Below are 21,080 nucleotides of genomic sequence, written 5' to 3'. Positions count from 1 at the left end.
ATTCCAAGTTTGTTTCCATGATGTCTGGAAAGGCTGACATGATCTACATACAACTGTACCAGCTTATTTATATCATATTACCAGGTACTTTCGAGCAGAGATAGGGTGGTTTAATACATGTGGGGGAAGCCCTCCCCACCCCCTAAATCCTTTTAATACCTGCTACAGACTAGTTAAGCTAAGTACAGAATCTGTAAAATACTTACAAGCAAGGTTAAAGTCTCTTGAATAAATTTTAGTTTGGTCTATGAAAGGCCTGCTTTGTGAGCACTGTCTATATTAAAACCAAAATCATCTTTTGGATCCTGCCCAATCACAAGAGTTACAAGCCAATTCTTTAGACTCTGACAAGCTTGTGCAAATGATGATCCTCTGTGCTCAAACATGCTGACATTGGACACAGGCCCCAAGACTTGCCAGGAGGAACAACAACGACAACATCATCATCATCATCTCAGGAAATGTTGGGGGTGGGGTTGGGTGGTTAGGCAGGGGTTCACAGTGTAACTCTGGCTGGCCTTCAATTTCCCATCCTCTTGACTTACTCAGCATGTACCACTGTGTCTACCTACTTGTTTGTTTCAAAACAAATCTTCTCAAGGTGACAACGTGCAGGTCAAGCTTTGGAGAATTAAATTTTACAATGTTCTGCATGTATGCCAGAAAAGGGCACCAGATCTCTTTAAAGATGGTTATGATCCACCATCTGGTTGCTGGGAATTGAACTCAGGGTCTTTGGAAGAAGAGCTCTTAACCTGTGAGCCTCTCTCCAGCCTCCGGAGAGTTATGTGTGCAGCATGGGCAACTGTAGGAGCTGGTTCCTTTCTTTCATCAAGTGTGTCTGTCCCAAGGATTGGACTCAGGTGGCCAGCCTTAGCAGAAGATGCCTTTACCCACTGGGCTATCTTGGTGGTCCTGGTCCACCCTCTGTTTTAGAGCTATTTTTTATGCTGAAATATCTGAGTGGCATTCAAACTTTAAGAGGCACTGACTCTCCATTAAAAAAACAAAAAACAAAAAAACAAAACCCCCAACAAACTAAAGCAGACACACCTAGTTACTTAACAGGACGTGTTTTCAGAACACCCGCCCATGTGCTCTGTGGGGTCTTTTAAACACTTTCACAAGCTAAAACCGCCTCAGTCACTTAATTGCATATGACACTGTGGCTGCCTTTTCCCTTCCTAGGTAAAATGAGTCATCAGGGAATTGACCATTTAACGGAGGTCTGTCTTTTCTTTCTTTCTCTCTTTCTTTCTTTTCTTTCCTTCCTTCCTTTCTTAAGAAAAGGTCTTACTATAACCCTGTCTGGCCTTGAACTCATAATAGAGACCCACCAGCCTCTGCTTCCAGTGCTGGGATAAAAGGCATGCCCCATTACATCTGACAAAGTGAAGCTTATCAAGAAGATTAAAAACAAAACAAAACAAGTCCAACACTACTTTACTTTGGCTTTGTTTAGATCTATTTAGATAGATCATAAAATTCCTCTGCTCACAGCATCGCTGCCCTTGGCAGCAGGTGAGAAGCAGACAGCAAGTATAAGGATGTTGTGCAAGAACACTTGCCATGAGCCTGATGAGGTGGCTTTCTCTCTCTCTCTCTGCGGTACCCACTTGTTCAGTACCAATGATCAGAAATGACTTAGTATAAGGTCACAACAGCACTGATTCCTAGACTAAACAAATAAATTACAATACAATAAAATAATTTTCCCCCGAGCAGTTAAGGTTTATAACTACAAATCACAGAATCACAAAATCCAAGACCCTAAACTCTGCAGGGCAACTGAGGCAGGAAGGCCAGCTGTGGTGGGCTCAGTGAGTCTTCAGCTTAGGCTCCATGGATGGATGCAGCACTCAGCAGAGATCACTCTATTCTATGGCCTACACACAGAGCTCATGAGACCTTTCAGGGAAACCTGTGATAGCCTATCAGGGGAGGCATAGTCATTTAAACATTATCAGTGCTCAGACAGACTAGACTCTACCAGAGGAGGCTGAAGCAAGACGTAGGACAATTTGTGATGCCAGAGGAAAATAATTCTTCCTAATATTTACTCCTAAAAACTGCCCAGTGGATCACTTAGCTATTATTTGACTAAACCAAACAGTTGACTTAAGGTCCAATGTATTTAGCAGGAAAACTTTGGTGGCTTCTCTGTGAAATGCTTTAAAAATCCATCAAGAATATTTTAACAGCAAAGTTCAGATTAAAGACTAAATCAAGCACCAGCCTGTCACTTCTGAAACTGGCATGCTGGATGCTACACTAATACCAGAGAGGAAAGGCAGAATGGTGGGGAACCCCTGTTCTGAGGATGAACACACTGTATCAGGTATTTCTACCAAAACGATCTCCATTCAGGTTTGCATTCTCCAAGCAGGTCAGTGAGTGGGCTCCGAGGAAACAGCAGCCTGGGGAACAGTGGTAAAGTGTCACCTACCTAGTACTAGTCATTAAACCTTCTCTAGTCTCAACAATGTGCCTTTACTTAATATCCATAGCATTCAAGAGGCAGGTACCAGTAACCCTGTTTCACAAACAAGAAACTGAGGCACAAAAGTGAAAAACTAAAACTAAAAACTCAGAAGGGCTGGTGTGCATCTATTAAGATGGTCAGCAGGCCCTCGCCTCTGGTCTGGCTGTGGGTCCAGTTCCGTTAGGAATAAACTCAACAGCATACTTATTTTCTTTGTGCTTAATTGTCAAGTGAGAGCATATACTACATACAACTAAGGTTTGTCCCAACATATGAGTATGAGAAACATTAAAATCTGCAGGTCTAGATCAAGAATAGCACCTGAGGTCAGGGATAAATTTAACTTTTTACTGTCTAAGATATCTTTTAAAACTATGGATCCCAAATTAGTTTTAAATATCTTAGTAGTCCTTCAGATCATTTTTCACATCTTCAAAAAGCAAATCTTTCTGATGGGTATCAGTGATTCTTCAGAAACCAACCTGCATCCCTCTTAATAAATGATCTTTATCTCATCCCCACACTCAGCCCCTGATTTCTCTGTGTACTTCTGGCTCCCATTCTGTAAACCAGGCTGGCCTTGAACTCAAAGCTGGCTTGCCTCTGCCTCCAGAGTGCTAGGATTAAAGACGTATGCTACCTTTCCATGGCTAATAAATGTTTTTAAATTTAAATATTAACTTGAACACTATTCCCTTTGAACTTTACAGCAAATAACATGAAACTGACCTATTCTCAAAAACAAAACAAAACAAATCAACAAAGCTCTTTAGAATTTTCTGTCCAGGTAGGGAAGGATCGAAGGCATGCTTGTGACTTTACCACATGACACAGCACCTGGTGGGATCTGTAAGCCTCACAAAACACAACTTGGACAGATAGATTTTTCCAGCTCTATTCTACCTATAAACCCACTGCTGCTGCCTTTAGAGCACTGTCAGGAGACTCCAGCACGGGAAGCATGAGTGTGAGGGAATGGGGAGAAGGACTTCAGTGAGGCCCTATCTAGCAGAGACCACACCTCGCCTTACTCAAGGGTGGCAGCAGTCATTCTTTCCCTTATGCTATTTGTAAGTACTGCCACATAGACAACACTTGAATTAAACAAAACCAAGAAATCTTTTCTTAATGTTTCTTATATCGTGTCTTCCCAAAGTGTTTCCTCTGATCCTGGCATATCCTGTCATAAGAATGAGGGGAGAAGGGAGAATTGCTATCACTTCCTCCTGTAAGAAAGTGAGCTTATGACTCTGAAACAAATCCAGCAGGGTACCTGGACAGCATAAAGCAAAGTCATGTTGCACCCATAGCTGCTCAGATCTTTGGGCCATTCGCACCCCTGTGTATGCTTTAGTCTTCTTCATCCACAGCTGATGTACTCCTCAGGTCAAACTGAAAAAGCACAACTGGAGTGACATGTCTTCAATCCAAGGTCCCTTAAGATGTCCATTTAGAAATGCTCATCACATTTCTTGCAAGAGTTCCCACCTAAGCTCACAGTGCTGCCATACAGGCTTTCTCTGACCCAGTACTTGTAAGTCCAAAGGTCCTGAACACCATCAGGCCCCCTCTTCCTTTACGTCCTACTGAAGAGGACATCACTTATCCTCTTCACAGGGCTTTAGGGCTGTCTGTCTTCCAGAGCCTCTCACTCAGCAAGGAGACTGAGAACAGGCCTGGGGAGAAATGATGAGCACGGCTGGACTGGAGCTGAGCTACGCAACTGGCTGACTGAGCAGGTGTGACTAGAGGGTGCTGCCGGGGAGTGGATACAAGGAGCAGGAAAAGCAAGCCTCCATGCGTAACTGCGGACACCCACCAACGCTGCTCACCGAGGAGCATGCCTCGGACGGCCTCTCAATAGGAAAATGTGCCCCTTTCCACAGTGGATCTCTGCTCACCTTTGTCCTACAACTGTGCCACATGCTTTTCTCTGTATGTGGACATGAGAGTCCTCAGCCAGCACCAGCAGGATGTGAGTTTTGCTTTCCCAATGTGGTGAGCCATTCCCACATTCACTCATTTTCCTTGTAAGAACCGAACCTCTCCATGGCTGGTCAGGATTAGGGATGTTGCTGTAGCCAAGGAAAAATTTTCATCTGTTGAAGTAAACCCACAGGGTGGCTTGAACCCTCAATCTAGAGCCAGTAGCATTGTATTTTGAGGGCAGAGCCCTTAAATCTACCCTGAAAGAAATGGTATTCAGTGAACAGGAATCAAACAGCTTTCAAAGCACTCAGTAGATCCTAGGCTTCAACCAACTTGGGTCTTAAGAGGTGAAAAGGGCATAATGACAGGACAGTAGAGAGTAATTCTCGAGTGCTGCATCGAGTGCACAGAAACCTGTAGAACTAAGACAGTTCTACAGCCAACTCTCGTGCTCAGGTGATGCTAACTTGTAGAAGCTTGTGAATGAGAACAGTGCAATGGCCCTGATTCCACAGGTCTGCAGCATCCCAGGGCACCAGCAGTCAGGCCCTCAAAGCACATTAACTGCTTAACCTTAATGGCCATGGATGTGAGCTGGCTTCCGCAGTGACTGAGGGAGTTTACAAGCCACAGTGGCAAGCTGCTGCTCCAGGAGCAGGTTCCTGAGACCTTTTCCTATTCTGAGACAGGAAGGAGGCTGCTCTTGGCTTTCTGCCCTCCCTTTTTCTTTAGTCTCAGAGGAGGGAGGGCCATCAAGGCCACCCAGAGAAGGTGGAAGACTTACCCGTGCTCACTCAGTGGCAGAGCTGGGGTGCGACTTCAGGGCTCACCATTACCCAGCCTGGGACTCTTTCACGTCGGCAAACTGGCAGTTCCCGCACACCAAGAGCTCTCTCATTAGAGCTAGTGTGGATTCCTGGTCTGCAAACGGTTGGCCACAGCTCAGTCTGCACTTGATCTTTCCCCACCTTCAAAGAAGAAAACCTACCTCATGATTTCTCTCTTCCAGAACCCCTGACCACCTGATTCACTCCCAACAACCTTGCAATCATCTCTGACTACTCTCCTCTGGTTATCCGCTGTGTCTACTGCCAAATTCAATCATTTTACTACAGCTATTTTCACTCAGGCAACTTGTCTCTACACTGTAGTGGGAAAAGCCAGCAGCTAAGTGACTCTGTTGCTTAGAAGTCTATGCCTCCTAGTATCTTTATGTCCTTCTAAACATCTTGACTACACGAGCTGAATCCTTCCGCCCTTCTTGCTATGGCTGAGAAGCACCTGCTTCAGGAGGCCTCAGTACCCTGCATGCCTGATGCTCATCCAGCCACCTCTCTGGCACTTCCATCCGTTTCCCGTCTCACAAGGCAATGCTTTCTAAGCCTTGTTTCTTTCATTTGTACTAATCTTGCCACTTCATTATGAGGGCTTTCACATAACAAAGGCTAGCACCTGTTGGCTATTTAGCATAGCACTTGGCTTAAAGAAATATTTTATTATCTGTAATATTTCATTTGCCATTAATAATAAATGCGAAGAGTGACTTATTCTTCTCACTCATGACGAGATAACTAAGGCCTGGAGAGGCCAGGCACTTTGTTCCCAGTCAGGGAGCGTCTATGTGGTGGAGCTGAAAATGAAGCCAGGCTTAGGACTCTTGAATTCCAGCTTGAATATTAAGCCACAGATCCCAGAGCCTTTGAAAGGCAGATGGCTTCTTCTGTTCTCCCACAGTCCCGAATAAAACCTTTTCTGTTTAATAAGCACTGCTGCTTGACTTAACCATAATCTAACCTCAGATAAGCCAGGTGGTAGCAGTTTTTTGATACAGCAGGGTGAAGTCTCCAGAGAAAAAGGACACTGGTCTCAGGGTAGGGTGAAGCACTCTAAGCTGGGGCATGAGACAACCGGGTTACTTTCACTCTTGTCTTTTGGTTCCCATTAGCCAGTGTCAGCCATCTGGTCCTTCCGAAAACATGTGTGGGTTCAGAACATAACAGACTAGAAGAATAGAGGAAAAATAAGATTATTCTGTGCAATCTCCACTCTAGAGGTCCCGCATCAACCCCTGCAGTCTGTCTTTGCTTCTGAGGCTCAGCAAAAATTAGATCAGGATAAAGATGCTTGGAGCTAGTTGTGCCGATGTGACTGATCATCAAAGAGAATACTTAAGGATACAATTAATTAGCTTTGCAAAGGAATGGTGACTGGGACCAAGTATTTCATATTTATGAATGAATATTAAGGGGGGGAAGGGCCAGAAGTCAAATACTAGGTTTACAGACTTCCAAATGCAAAGACTTCAGTAGCAATGGATGATACATATATAAGACCTGATTTATTTTTTACTAATTCCAACTACTCCACCCCACTAGGACACTTTCTTTCTTCAAATTCCTCTGTAATAATAGCCAACTCCTACTTTCCTGTCTTGCTCTGTCCCCCATGAGAGGAAGCACACACTGCCTCACTCGGCCTTCCTGACCCTGAAGTCTATGCCAGCTCCTGGACAGAGAAGAAGGACTTGGAGCGGTTGCTGGGTCTCTGGCCAAGGCTACTCAAGATTCTGAGTTTCTTCAAACTCACATTCTAACCGACAACCTGCACCCATCAGGCTCTGCCACCTCCCAAACCCAGTGGAAAGTCGTCCTTAACAAGAGGGGCGGGAAAAACAGGGGCTCCAGGAGCACAGGCGTAAGAAGGACAAATGCCTATGTTCTGACCACAACTGTGAGCACAGTAAAGGCATACACACCAATTCTGTAACTGGAGGGTGCGAATACTAATAAGTTGCAAATGTTTATTTTCTACTGAGCTACTAGTGGAAACAAAAAGAACTATAAAAACTTCAACAGTTGAAGGACTCTGACCTCATCAATGGATAATCTACTAATGAGCACATAATGGGATGTATCAGGAAGTAGAGGAAACTTATGTGAGTGTGGCCTAGCTGGAAGACATAGGTCATGAGTGTGCATTTGGGGGACATACAGGCCATTTCTTGTTTCTCTGTCTTTGGTCATCACAAGGTGGGTGGCAGTCAAAAGAACCACCACAGGTTCTAGCTGACAAGACATTCTCCTTAACAAAGTTCCATAGCCAAGGGACCAGATGGGCACGGACCAGAATCTATAAAATGGCCAAGACAGGTCTTTCTTCTTTTAAGTTCATTTGTTCAGGAATTAGTCACAGCAATGAAAAATTACCAACATGAAGTAAATCATCTGATTGGAAAAAAAAACCCAAAACAAAAACTAATGATACATAGCTAAATTCAAGACTCAATGGAGACCAAAGCCAGGGCCTTAGGCTTGCTAGACAAGTACTCTACCACTGAGTTAAACCCCCAACCCAAGCCCAGGGTCTTGAACCACACTGCAGATACCAGACCATCTCTAAAGGAATATTCATATACTGGGGTGAGAAAACAGGAACAATCATTACAAAAAATAAAACCTACTCCTGAAGAGGTAGATTTTTAAAGTGTTATTTTGTAATTGTTCTGATAGCCTATCTGCCAAGTTGCTTTCATCACTCTAAATGGTTTATAAACTCTGCAGGCTGGTGGTATTGTGGGTCAGTGGTGCAAGGCCCTAGGGCCGTGTAGCCCTGGCTGTTGGGGGAACTCTGCAGACCACTAGGCTGTTCCTGAATGTAGAGACTCACCTGCCTCTGCTTCCTGAGTACCAGGATTAAAGGCAAGTCCACACAAGGTCTTGAAACATTATTATAGAGCTAAGTCTGCTAAGCTGCTTCCCTGAGCTCTTACCATATCCTTAGCCTAGGAACGGGATACCTAGAAAACAATACAAACTATTTCGTTTGAGGATCAAACTATACTAATTATAACCTCCCTGTCATAACTAAATGGTTATTTTAAAGAAAAAAAAAGTTGCTTTCCTTAAAGAAGTTTGAGGCAGTTGGGGTCCACAATTACACCTCTCTTTCAATTTTCTGTCTCTCAAAAGTTTTACACTAAAGTTCATGAAGCTCAAACACAAACTAAAAACAGGTGCACAGTACTCATTATTACTAATTCAGAACACATCTCTTGGGACACAGAGTAACATGCATCACCATGTCCATTATGCACACTCATCAAAACAAGGATATACTCAACAAGCAGAGCTACCCAAATCCACACTAAAGCCACACAAAACCAGCTCTAAACAACACAGGGAGCAGGTTGTCAGGTGCTTAATAAAGCTCACTCCTCTGGGACCATCTTGGCTGTTTACATGTTGCTCCTAACTACCCTGGGTAGCAAGCAGTCTATTCTATTCTTTTCCACTTCAACTTTGTTAAAGATGCCAATGCCATGCTATTTCTTGGAGACAGATTTCCCCCAACTGGCCATTTCATTATTTTTTGCAAAACTGTCAAGTTCTTTTTGCTCTACTGTCTCACTGCACCACATGATACATGCCCTGAGTCTTGCCCACCTTGCCAGGCTGCTTTCAAAGCTCCCTCAGTGCCCCTTCTCTCTCTGGGTCTTGGAGTTTCTCCTGGCACTAGCTGTTAAGTCTTTGGCTATTTCCTCTAGCCTGGGGCTTTCGCCTCAGCTCAGAAAAGCTATCCAGGGGCTTGCCTTAGAATATGGCTATGTAAATCCAGAGCACAATCCAGCCCTTTCCGTGAAGGATATTCTAAGATCAGAGGCTGCTAGGATGACAAGACACTGAAATGTGTGCTGACACTGACACGCATCCTACTCCAGGTAGCTAGGACAGCCTGAGAGTTAACCACTCCCCATTCTCTACCAAGGCCAGCATTATAAAAAGTACATCCTGTCTCACGATGCGCTTTAGTTTATTAGAAGCCTCTAGAAAAGACTACAGGGTGAACAGACTAGGGAACCCAGATTACCCCTGTGGGCAGGAAAGGAGAAACAGACTGTCACTGCAATGCTATGGCTGGCGTGTGAATGAAAATAATACGCAGCTTCTAGAGCTTTCGAAAATTCATCCTGTAATCTTGGCCTGTCAACCACAGGCCTCAGTTTTCATATTAGCACAAACCGGGGATACCATTAGTTTATAGTGTTTTGATATAGTTAGCTGAAATAGAAACTATACAGCTGGGGAGACAGGACAATGGCTAAAGGTCAAGCCTGGCAGCCTGAGCTGAATCCTGGGAAACCACAAGGTAGAAGGAGAGAACAGACTCCAGCAAATTTCCTTGTGATTTCTACACTCGTGCCATAGCATGCCACCACCCCCATAAATGGATTAAAACAAAATACAATGAAGCTGTTAATATTTTCTAGTTTTTAAGAGTTCAGTGTTAGCTCACACTTGTAAGTACCACTCCCTATATTTTCTCAGATATGTGTGACACATTTTCCTTTTGAGGATGAAAAATACAATTGTCTGTGTAAAGTTACCTACAAGCACCTCAAATCTCCACGAACCCAAACCACACGTATCACCCAGTCACCACTCTGTGCTTTAGGGAAAGACACCTCATGTAGCTCACCTCAAAAAGAAAAGGAAGAACAAGACATTAAACAAAGTTTTAAATGTCTTGACTAAATAATTACATGTAATGTTTATTCATAACACAAACCAGGGTCTAGCACCCAAGAGGAGAGAACGTGAACCAGGATAATTTATGTTAGAAATATTTAGATATAATTTATAGCCTTGTTTATTGGTATTGATTTCCCATGTTTTGAGAAGAAGTAACATAATAAAATGGACCGCATTTGTAATAGTTATACAACTATTAAAACAATGACAGAGTATTACTTCATCCACGGTCCCATCTTTTCCTTTTTTTTTAAAGACAAGGCCTCACAGCTCCAGGCTGTCCTCAAACTTTCCGAGGAGCCAAAGATGACTCTGTTGTATTCCTGATTCTGCAGCTTCCGCCTTCCAAGTGCTGCGACTACAGAGAAAGCCACCATACCTGGCTAGCTTTGTTGATTTTTTGAGACAGGATTTATTTTTTCTTTTCCTTTTTCCTCTTTCCTTTCCCTCCCTCCCTGAGACAGGGACCCATTCTTTACATTGCCCAGATTGGCCTTCAATTCCTGGCTCAAAAGATCCCCAAAGTATCACTTCAAGCAGCAAAGATGTTATAACAGTACCATGGCTCAGTAACAGTGGGGTGGCCACGATGCATGCACTCTTAGCCACTGCTGCCTTTCTTGTAACTGGTATGGTTATTTTTGTTTTTGAGACAGGGTGTCACTATGTGCTCCTAGGTGGCCTGGAACACAGAGATTTGTTTGGTTCTGTCTCTTGGGATTAAAAGTGTCTACCACCATGCATTAAGAACTTTGTGTGTCATTTCTTGTGGGATTAATGAATTTTGCTCCATGAAATGTGTCTTAAGACACAGTGCCAGAAAGGTTTTCATGCATGACATCCAATACAGAGCTATTTATAACAGCTAGTATTAGGGGCAACCTAGGGAGAATAGCTAGGCAAAGTACAACTCTGCTAGACAACGAATTTTAGGCAACCAACAGTGAAGATTTCAATATAACAACAAAAACATCACACAAGCCAAAGTAGAAAAAGTGGCACACAACACATGGGGATGTACCTCAGTTGCTTAGCAGGCATAAAGCTCTGGGTTAAACCCAGCACTGGGTAAAATGGAAAAGGTGGACCACATTCTAGAATTCTAGCACTTGGGAGAGGTAGGAATATCAGAAGGCCAAGTCATACTTGGCTACACAGTAGGTTTGAGGCTAGCCCTGACAACCAGACAGGTTGCAATATGCAGTCCAGACAGGGTCTTGCTGTAATAGGTAGTAGTCCCGACAGGTCTTGAACACACAATCATTCTGACTCAGCCTGGTAAATGATAGGACTACCACAGTATACCATCAGAAAGTCTCTAAAGACTTTTGACATCTCTTTTCTGGCTTTTACATTAAATTACCTACAAGCTATACATATTGTTTAAGTCAAAAGTTACTTTGTGAAGGACTCAATTCTCCTAGGCTAAATGGAAAAAAACACCCCATAGTGCTTAAAAACAGTATACTAAAGTCTAAAAGTTTAAACAAGGGAGGGGATGGAGCTAGAGAAGTGGCTCAGTGATTACCAACACTGCTGCTTTTCGGGACCACCTAGGTTCAGTCTCCAGCAACCACAACTGTCTAGAACACTGTCTAGGAGATCAGACAGCCTCTTCCAACACCAGACACCCATGTGGTACAGACATACACGTAGGGAAAACACCCGTATACATACAATTAGATAAAGCACACAACCTATTGGTTTGGAAATCAAGGGTTACCAGAAAACATAAGAATGCATATTTATTTTTATGCCCAAATCCTGAAAATATGCAATTTTTACATAAAGAATATTTCCCAGTGCTACATATGCATAAAATAGTGAAAACCAAATATAATCTAAGTGTCTTCTAACCTACCTTTAATTGCATATATTAAATAGAATTTATATGTAGCATTTCTATATAATCACTACAGAATCAAGACTGTAGAGGTAAGAGGTATGGCTCAGTGGTAGAGTGACTTGCCTACCATGCATACAGCCTGAGGTTGGATCCCTAGCACAACACAATTCATCATACAAGGCAGGTTGTTGGAGTTAGAGAATATTCACAAAGCCAGACAGACCAGACTTTTAGGCAAACAGGCAATAATGTGCCACCTGATCCCAAGTTGGTTGAAAAAGGGGGAGAAAAAAGAAGAAAGCGAAGCAAGGAATATATGTATACTATATAGCTGGGCATGGTAGCATTGCACACACCTTTAATCCCAGCACTCAGAAAGCCAAGGCAGGTGGAGGATCTGTGAATTCGAGGCCAGCTTGGTCTACACAGTAAGACCCTGCCTCAAAAACAAAGAAAACAAACAAAAGGAAGAAAGAAATGTATGTGTGGAAGCTGTAGAGATGCCAGGTCACGTCACATGCCCCAACTGCAGGCAGGGTCATTTCTGGACGACCTTGCCTCCTCCTTTCTTTGTTAGAAAAAAGTTAAACATGGAAAACTGTCATAATGGGAAATATACTGTACTTTGAAGAAAAAGTAAAATATGAATAAAGATTCTTTTTGTTTGTTTTGCTTATCAGGACAAGGTTTCTCTGTGCAACCCTGGCTGTCCTGGAACTCCTCTGTAGACCAGGCTGGCCACAGATCCCCCTATCTCTGTCTCCTGGGTGCTAGGATTGTCAGACATTATAGCCCAGCCTATAAAGAATCTTTTTTTAAATTTTATGTGTAAGGCTGTTGGAGAACTCTTTAACAAAGTGACTCTTTTCTTAGGTAAGCAGTAAATTAACACAGAACCAAATTCCTATCTGACTCAAATACTTGAGACACAAGTTCAAGTGGGACACTACTTTTTAAGGCTGGCAGATGACCTATGAACACAGTAAGGTAATGGTAAGTGAGGACCCTTGTGTCATCACTAAACAGGGCCCCATTTACCTGCCATTTGGCAGTGGCTTAGCTCACCAGAAATCCGTAATCTGGAATATTAGCTTAACTAGCCCTCCTCCACTGTCCCTCTAAAGAGCAAGCTCCTGAGGTTTCAGTCGGTGGAGAAAGCGCCTGTGCAGGTTCTAGGGTGGCAGGAATTCCTCTCAGCAAATAAGGTTCAGTGACAGGGATGGGGAAACAGGGATCTAACTCACTGCAAGAGTTTTTAAAACACTTTCCCTCCCCCAGTTCCACACTATTTTAATTTTAAACAAAGGTAAAGACAAAAACTATCCAGCAATACCAGAAATTAAAAAAATAAACAAACAAAAAGACAAAAACAAAACAACCCCCCCCCACCAATTTAAAGCTTTCTATTAAAACTCTGTCTACCACTTCACTGTCTCGTCAAATACAGGAATGCTTTAACTAATGATTTAGCCAGCTAAAGAAAGAAAACCTCAATAATTTGTAACTTACTCTTGTTATTAAACAGGTAAACCATTTAAGGATGGAGTAAGCTTTACTCAAAAAATGGAAAGATCTGTGACTGAAACTTACAAGATGTTTGTGGCAAGAGAGAAATTGTACATAAAAACAAACAAACAAAAACGTTCCACATATCACAACAAAGTGATTTATTAATAAAAAAGAAAATTGATACAATTCACATGTAATCAAAGCCAACAAAAGCTACCATAAAGCTGAAAGGTACTAGTAGTTTTGTCTCTTTCAAACTCCCAGAATTCCATCTGGTCCACTCTAGCTCAAAGTGGCACCAGGTGGTTTATCAGGCAGGTAGGAATGTAGCAGACTCTAATGTAATCAGGAATGGTCAATGTGACCCCAGGGAGATTTTGCAACACTCTTGTGGTCCCCAGAAGAACCATCTGTTTCCAAGTTCTCTGGGTTGGCTGGTATAGTAAAGGAGCAGGCAGGCAAGGCAACGCTGAGCTGCTTGTATGCATGCCTCTCCCCCAGACCCAAAGAGAAGCCACAAAATCCTTCCCTGGACTTAAATCTTTATTCTGCACGCATAAAGAATGCTACATAATTAATTCTCAACTTTATCTACAACCCATGTGCCAACACCCAAGATACCTCACCTTAACAGATGTGAACACTCTAGCAATTCTTTAAAGTCCCATTAATCTAAAATCTGTTTTAGAGTTTCAATCCAGAAATGTTCAAAAACATTTCCCTGTAAGGAAACCTACCATCGTCCTAGGCTTAAGACTACGCACCCCCACATTACACTCTCCTTTTGTTCTATTGCTTCCTTTCAGTCTCCCGGCACCTCCACCATCTGTCTTCTTCCCGGAAGTCATTTTCCTTTGCAATGATTTCAGGATGATGCTAGGTTGTACTGCATGGAATTAGCGCCTGTCACACCTGTCTTTAAGCCCCAAATAACTTTCTATTCCTTATTTCAACCTTGATCTATGATGGACTTCATTTACACCATCCGTTATTTGGCAATATGAGAATCCAAGTTCCTAAAAGATGTAGGCAGCTAAAGTTCTGAGAGTGTCTGTCCTCTTAGATTCCCTGAGTTGTTCCATGTTTCCTTCAAGAGTCTTTGAATTCTATTCATGATTTAAAATTTAGTGTAAAACTCCTTTAAATTTTTTTTTACTATTTATCTTTACTTTTATTCTCTTAAATTTATTTTATGTGTCTGGAGGTTCTGCCTGCATGTTTAACTGTTTACCACAAGCCTGCCTAGTGCTGGAGGACAGAAAGTGTCAAATTCCCCAGGACTGGATGGAGACACAATTGTGTGCTCCCATGTGGGTGCTGAGAATTGAACCCAGGTCCTCTGGGAACACAGCCAGTGACTCTAATGATGGAGCCATCTCTCCAATCCCCTAGTGTAAAACCTTTAATAGTTGTTTCTGGTCTGGTGTTAAATTTCTAGGTCTTAACAGCTAGACTGTTAAGAGTTGGTCCTTACTGGACCACTTCTTCACCAATTCCAACATAACATATTTCTGGACATTTCTCTTTCTTCATTTCAAGTCCTAGTAAATCCATACTTCAAAGCTCATTTTAAGAAAAATCTATTCTGGGCTGGAGAGATGGCTCAGTGGTTAAGAGCACTGGCTGCTCTTCCAGAGGACCTGGGTTCAATTCCCAGCAACCAATGGCAGCTCACAACGGTCTTCAACTCCAGTTCCAGGGGATCTGAGACCCTCACACAGACATACACGCAAGCAAAACATCAATGCACATAAAAGTAAAAATAATAGAAAAAGAAAATCAATTTTAGTAAACTATCCTACATTTTAGTTGTCTGAGTTTTAAGTGAGAACAAGCATTCCTTGACTCAAAAGGCATGTCAGTCACAGCAGGTTAGTCAGAAACTGTTCTGTCTCCTTCCTCAATTCCTGCAGTGCAGCTGTTGCAGTGCAGGGGATCCTGTTGGCGCATTAGTAACCCGAGCAAGTGATCAGTTTTGCCCTACTACCTTTTTCAACACTCACCCACTCCTTGAGAAAAGAGACCTCACCAAATATACTGCTAGCAAACACTAAGGGGCTAAGATGCTGCTTAATGACTCTATTACAGAGGATGGCGAAAGCTTTATACTTTTTCTACCTGACCTTCCTTTTTATGAATGAGAAAACAGGTTCAGAGAAACTAAGTCACTTGCTCAAAGAAACTTAAATTGAGGAGCAAGGTTTGACTCAGACTTATCTGTCTTCCAAACCCCTTGTTTTTCCCCTACAAAAGGGAGGGGGTAAGGGGGGTCGGTTAATCTCTCACATGTAAGGTTAAATATCACAAAAACAATACTCTCATGCCAGCTGGTTCGCTCTGTAAGAACAAAAATGAGAAATTGTCTTTGTGAATCGAATCCAGGATTCATAAACATTTTATCGAAGTCTTGTTCTCAGCAAGGAGAGTCTTTTAAGTGTCAATTATTCGAAATCTAGACAGCTTTGAGAACCTGCTGGTTCATTTGCCATTCATACTAAAGTGTATGTCTTCTCAAATGTCAATTACTACTGGTCTCATTGGACCAAACACAAAGTCGAAAAAAACAAAACAGGCAAGAAATAAACACAGCAAAAACCAAGGGTTCCCCTAACACCCAAGGTTTAGTGCTTCCGACGCCGTTCCGGTGCTTAATGCCTTTCAAGTCCTACCTAATAATTCTCAGCTCCCAAGCAAAAGATGCTCGTACAATCTCTAGGCATGACAACTCACCCGTTTTCCCCGAACCTGGTAGTCCCTGCTAGCCTTGCTTCGCCAAAGCAGATTAGAAATACAAGCCCAGATTGTACGGGGAAAGCTGTTAAGTAGGCAATTTGGAGATGTGTCTCCACTTGCACCAGCAGCCGACGCAGACCTGGCCAGGATGGCCCTTACCCACTCAAAAAATCCTACGACAGCAATCATTTTCCGGCAAGTTGGAGAGCCGAAACCACAACGTGGAAAACTCTGTAAGGACTCCCCAAGATAACGAGCTAGGACTTTAATTTACTCTCGGAAAGGGAGCGGTCAAGGCTTGAAGCGCGGCAAGCCAGTACTTTCGAAACTGTCACTGCACTACAAAAACTAGTGTCTCCCGCCCAAAGTGTGGCACGCGAAAAAGCCAGAGCTCCAGTCCTCAGAAACACACGCCGGGAAGCCTCTGGCCGGTCAGGCTGGGGAACGGGGAGAAGAGGGCCGGAACCCTCATCTGCTCCTGGCAGCCCCAGAGCGGGAAAGGGCCGCCTCGGACCCATAGTCCAGCGACGGAAACCCAGGCCTCCCCGGCGCCCGGAGCCCCAGTCTAACCCGGGCCTCCGTCCCCATTATCCCGCCACCACCCCCGCCCGCGCAGGCGCAGTGGGAGCCGGGCCTACCCGCGCCCCCGAGGCACCGCCGCCATGGCGGAGCGGAGGAGGCCGGCGGCGGCTTAGCGCCCAGCGAGCGCCGCGCTCGCGTCCCCGCGGCCTCCTAGCCACAGCCGCGGCCCTGTCAGCCCCCCGGCCGGCCCCTCCGCCGCCCTCCTCACCCGTTCTTCAGATCCACCTCCAGGATCTTCCCGTAGCCCTTAAAGAAGCGCTCCACATCGCGCTCCCGGGCCTGGTAGCTCAGGCGGCCGATGTACACCCGCGGCATTCCGGCGGCGGCAGCTGGCCCCGGCCCCCCTCAGGCGGCGGCCGGCGAAGGGAAAACGCGGCGGCGGCGGTAACGGGCGGGCGGCGGGACGGACGCAGCCGAAGCCCGGCGACGTACGCGAGCACGCAGCTCGAGAACGCGCGCCCCCGTCTCCCTACCCCCCCCCCCCCGGCGGAGGGGAACGGGAGGGAGCGCGCGCCCGCTTCCCGCCTGGTCAGGGGCGGGGGCGGGGCTTTACTGGAGGCGCGCCGGCGCGGGGCGGGACCTGGCCGAGTGAGCGACAGCTGCAGCACGTCCTCTCGCGAGCTCGCCGTGGCAGCGGCACTTCCCCCGGAAGTGCCTGCGCGGGTGCGCGCCGAGCGGGTGTTCCCGCCTTTGTCCTTTGCTCTGGTAGACTTTCTGTTTTGGGGTGGTTTTCGGTAAACGTCCCTGTGGGAAGTTAGTGGATCCATGACCTTGGGCCCATTTTCCTTTCTCTCGGATCTTTGAGTCTCTTTTATCTTCCTTGTACTTTCAGGGTTGTCTCTACAGTGTCGATACTAGGTATGTAAAAGTGTTCCAATAATTGGTTCGGTATTATTTTGCGGTGTTGTGGATCGAACTCAGGGCCATACGGATGTTAACAAGTGCCCTATCTCTGAGTTACATCTCAGATTTAATTTTTATTTTTTAAAGCACTGACTGCCAGAGGTCCTGAGTTCAATTGCCAGCAACCACATGGTGGCTCACAACCATCTGTAATGGGAATCGGATGCCCTCTTCTAGGGTGTCTGTCTAAAAACAGCTACACTGTACTCATACACATAAAATAAATCCTTAAACAAAAAAGTTCTGACTGTCCTAGAAATAGCCCTGTAGACCAGGCTGGCCTGAAACTTTGCCTGTCTGCCTATTGGCTGGGATTAAAAGCATGTGCCAAACTATGTCCGTTCAGTTTAGTGCCTTGTAGTTAGATTAAGCACGACAGAAAATTACTATTTTCTTTTTTTGTTTATTCATTTTGAGAAAGGGTTTTTCTGTATATCCCCGGCTGTCCCGGAACTCCCTCTGTGGACCAGGCTGGCTTCAAACCTGCCTGCTTCCCAAGTGCTAGAGTTAAAGGTGTACCCCATCTCTGCCAGCTCAGAAAAAATTTCTAACCTGCAAGATTATAATCTATAGATGTCCAGTGTATTGCCAAAATAACCAAATGTAATGAACTGTGCTGGGGCATGTGGGTGCTCAGTAATGAAAGGTTCCTTTTCAGCTTTGCCCAGGAATCACTGAGGGGTTTAGTCTCTTTACTGCATTTCCACTTTAACTGATGTGCTGGGTAAAGTTTTCTCTTCTGCATCTTCTGCTTTCCTTTCTAGAGGCAGTTTCTTAAGTATTCCTTTAGAAGTTAATTTACCATACAGCACTTGGCTTTTCTTTTTTAAGACAAGAACTTTCTATGTCTAATGGCCTTTGACTAACCTGTAAAAGCCTTTCTAAGAACTGTGATTGTCAATTGCAGGTGTGCATCACACCTGATTTTTTTTTTTTTTTTTTTTTTTTTTTTTGAGACAGGGTTTCTCTGTATAGCCCTGACTGTCCTGGAACTCACTCTGTAGACCAGGCTGGCCTCGAACTCAGAAATCCACCTGCCTCTGCCTCCCGAGTGCTGGGATTAAAGGCGTGCACCACCACGCCCGGCTTACACCTGATTTTTGTCTCACTATATTTTAGTCATTTCAGAAGCATATGAAAAGCACTTAAGACCATTTTGTCTTATAACACACTTTTTTATACACAGTAACTTACCTAGTCACTATTCTAGTGAAGAATTGAGACAGGGTCCAACCTTTGGTTTTTAGAATTGCCACAATCAGTGACCATGTATATTCAAATAGTATCTATCCTGGAAATGGGAATGTCATTAAGGACATACTTCTGGCAGAACACTTGTCTAACCTAGCCTTGATCCTCAGCATCGCCTAGACATACAACTTGGGAAGTAGGAGTACTAGGTTAAAGGGTATAGGCATTTGACTTAGGGACAGTCTCACTTCTTATCCTCAGCTGGCCTTGGATTTACAGCAGCTCTCTTGCCTCAGCTTCCTGAGTGCTGAGGGTTGCAGGCATGGATCACAGGGCCTGCTTCAGCATGTGTAACATGGTAGCTGTTGGGTCTCAAATACTCAACGTATTATCAATGTTTTGATTTAGCCAGGTGATGGTGGCCCATGCCTTTAATCCCAGCACTAAGGAGGCAGAGGCAGGCAGATTTCTGAGTTCTAGGTCAGCCTGATCTACAGAGCAAGTTCCAGTACAGCTAAGGCTACACAGAGAAACCCCGTCTTGAAAAAAAGTTTGTCAATCCAGCGAAGAGGTATCCTCCAGGCCATTTGGTTTGCAGTTACCTTGAGGGAACCAGCCTCTCTTCATGTCCTTCATGCTCTCTTGTAGCTTCAGGGCACCTGTACACACAGGGCATACACACCTTGACACGTTTTCATTTGTGTTTTATTCTTTGCCCATTTTACTTGATTTATAGTTCACTATAGATTAGGGAAATCAGCAGCTTGCCAAATGAATTGTAGATACTTCACCAGCATGTTGACTTTTGGCATTACCATGTTTCTTGGGTGTGAACGCACTGGCAGACAGTTCTAAGGAAGTGCTTCTGTCTTTCACGGTGTGATCCAGGGATTTAACTCAGGTCCTCAGACTTTTATGACACACTTGTGTTTTGCCTAAATAGAGACCCCTAATTTTATGTTATAATCAAAGGCTTTCTCACTTTGAGGTCTTGTGTTTCTTTTGGAAGTAGGGTCACACATAGTCCAGGTTGACCTGGGAACTTGCTATGTAGCTGAGGTGGACTCTCCCAAATGCTGGAAGTACAGGTCTGAGCCAACATACTTGGCTTGAGGTTTTAAGTTTGTTTTAAATTTAGTTTTGTGTATATGGATGTGAGTACAGGTGCCTGTGGAGGCCAGGTGTCAGGTCTTCCTGAAGCTGGAGTTACAGTGGTTATGAGCCACTTGATTTGATTTGGGTGCTGGGAACAATTCTGGTCTTCTGCAAGAGCAGTGTATGTATGCTCTTAAGTGCTGAGCCAGCTCTCCGTCTCTCTCTACTGGTTACAAGGTTAGCTTTGTACAGCAGCAGCTTATCATTTGGGAAGTGCTAGAGCACCTGTTTACCATGTTCAAGCCCTGAGTTTGATCCTCAGAACTGTTTGCAGTTGTTGCAGCAGGTGCTGTGCACCGTGCAGGGCATGGGACCTGCCAGGAAGCACTGTGGTTATTGCTAATTCTTTCAAGACAAAAGGACAGTAATGACTACAACACACAAGTTTGTGCAAGCACCTTTCCCCTGGGCCTGTCTTCCCATGAGGACACAGGTCCTCATCAATATTGTGGCAGAGGCCATGGAGTTGTGTGGTGGAAGCTCCCAGTAGGGGACATGAAGGTAGAGTCAATGTCGGCAGCAGGTGTGCTTCAACTTTGTTTTTAGAAGGTTATGGCTATTTGTTTTTTATCTTGGGAGCCTAGGGCTCCATTTACAAAGGGTGTGTTTTACTCAGTGGGCCTCAAGGACAACCACCAAGTTCCACAGCTATGTCCTGCTTTTATAGCGTGGACAGGGCACAGGAAGTCAGTTCTTTTTATCTATTTTCCCTCTAGCTTGTTCTGAAGTGTTGGTACCTATTAACTGGTCTTCAGAATTTAGCTGTGTGGTGGGGGGTTTACTTCTCCGAAGTTCAAAAGCCTGGGGATTTCTCCTTTATTCATCTTTAGATTCTGTCCTTGCAGTTGTCCCTCAGTGCTGCCAGAGCTTTCCAAAGCCTGTTCCTCTGCTCAATTGTCTGTTGTCCCCTCAAGTCTCTTGACTGAGAGTCCTGACCTGCTACACCACCCTTTACTGCAGCGTGGCTCAGTTCCAGGTAAATCACTATGTGTCATCACTTAGTATCAGGCTCAGTTAAACACTGGTTTAAGGTGCTGGGATTCTGAGGTAGGCATCTGGGGTCTGTGTGTGTGTGCATATCTTAGGCTCCTCTGACCTTGTGTCATTCTTGCCAAGGTCAAACACGGTTGTGTACACTCCAAGAATCATGTGTGAAAACCATTGGGAAGCTAGAAGGAGAAAAAGACTGCATAGCAGCTACATTTGAACAAGGGTCTAAGAT

The 21,080-nt window shown here is 44.4% G+C and overlaps 1 protein-coding gene across 9 annotated transcripts in view; it reads right to left on the bottom strand.

Moving 5' to 3' along the window:
• The window catches only part of Srsf4 (serine and arginine-rich splicing factor 4), a 28,196-nt gene extending 11,038 nt beyond the window's left edge, over positions 1-17,158 (bottom strand). Inside the window, exons 1-4 of one of the 9 annotated variants that reach the window (NM_001369310.1) lie at positions 16,818-17,051; positions 6,206-6,412; positions 5,196-5,379; positions 4,384-4,581 (exon numbers count right to left, since the gene is read on the bottom strand). In NM_001369310.1, coding sequence (NP_001356239.1) covers positions 4,384-4,505 — 122 coding nt within the window. In that variant the 5' untranslated portion in view covers positions 4,506-4,581; positions 5,196-5,379; positions 6,206-6,412; positions 16,818-17,051. Of the gene's footprint in view, positions 1-4,383; positions 4,582-5,195; positions 6,413-16,024; positions 16,629-16,817 lie in introns of those variants that run through there. The other 8 variants (NM_001369309.1, NM_001369311.1, NM_001369308.1 and 5 more) reach the window with 8 other exon arrangements.
• Positions 17,159-21,080: the final 3,922 nt, after the last annotated feature.

The sequence above is a fragment of the Mus musculus genome, chromosome 4, assembly GCF_000001635.26.
Source record: "Mus musculus strain C57BL/6J chromosome 4, GRCm38.p6 C57BL/6J".
NCBI lineage: Eukaryota > Metazoa > Chordata > Mammalia > Rodentia > Muridae > Mus > Mus musculus.
Note: the sequence above shows the minus strand (reverse complement) of the source record. Positions and strands in the feature narration are given on the sequence as shown.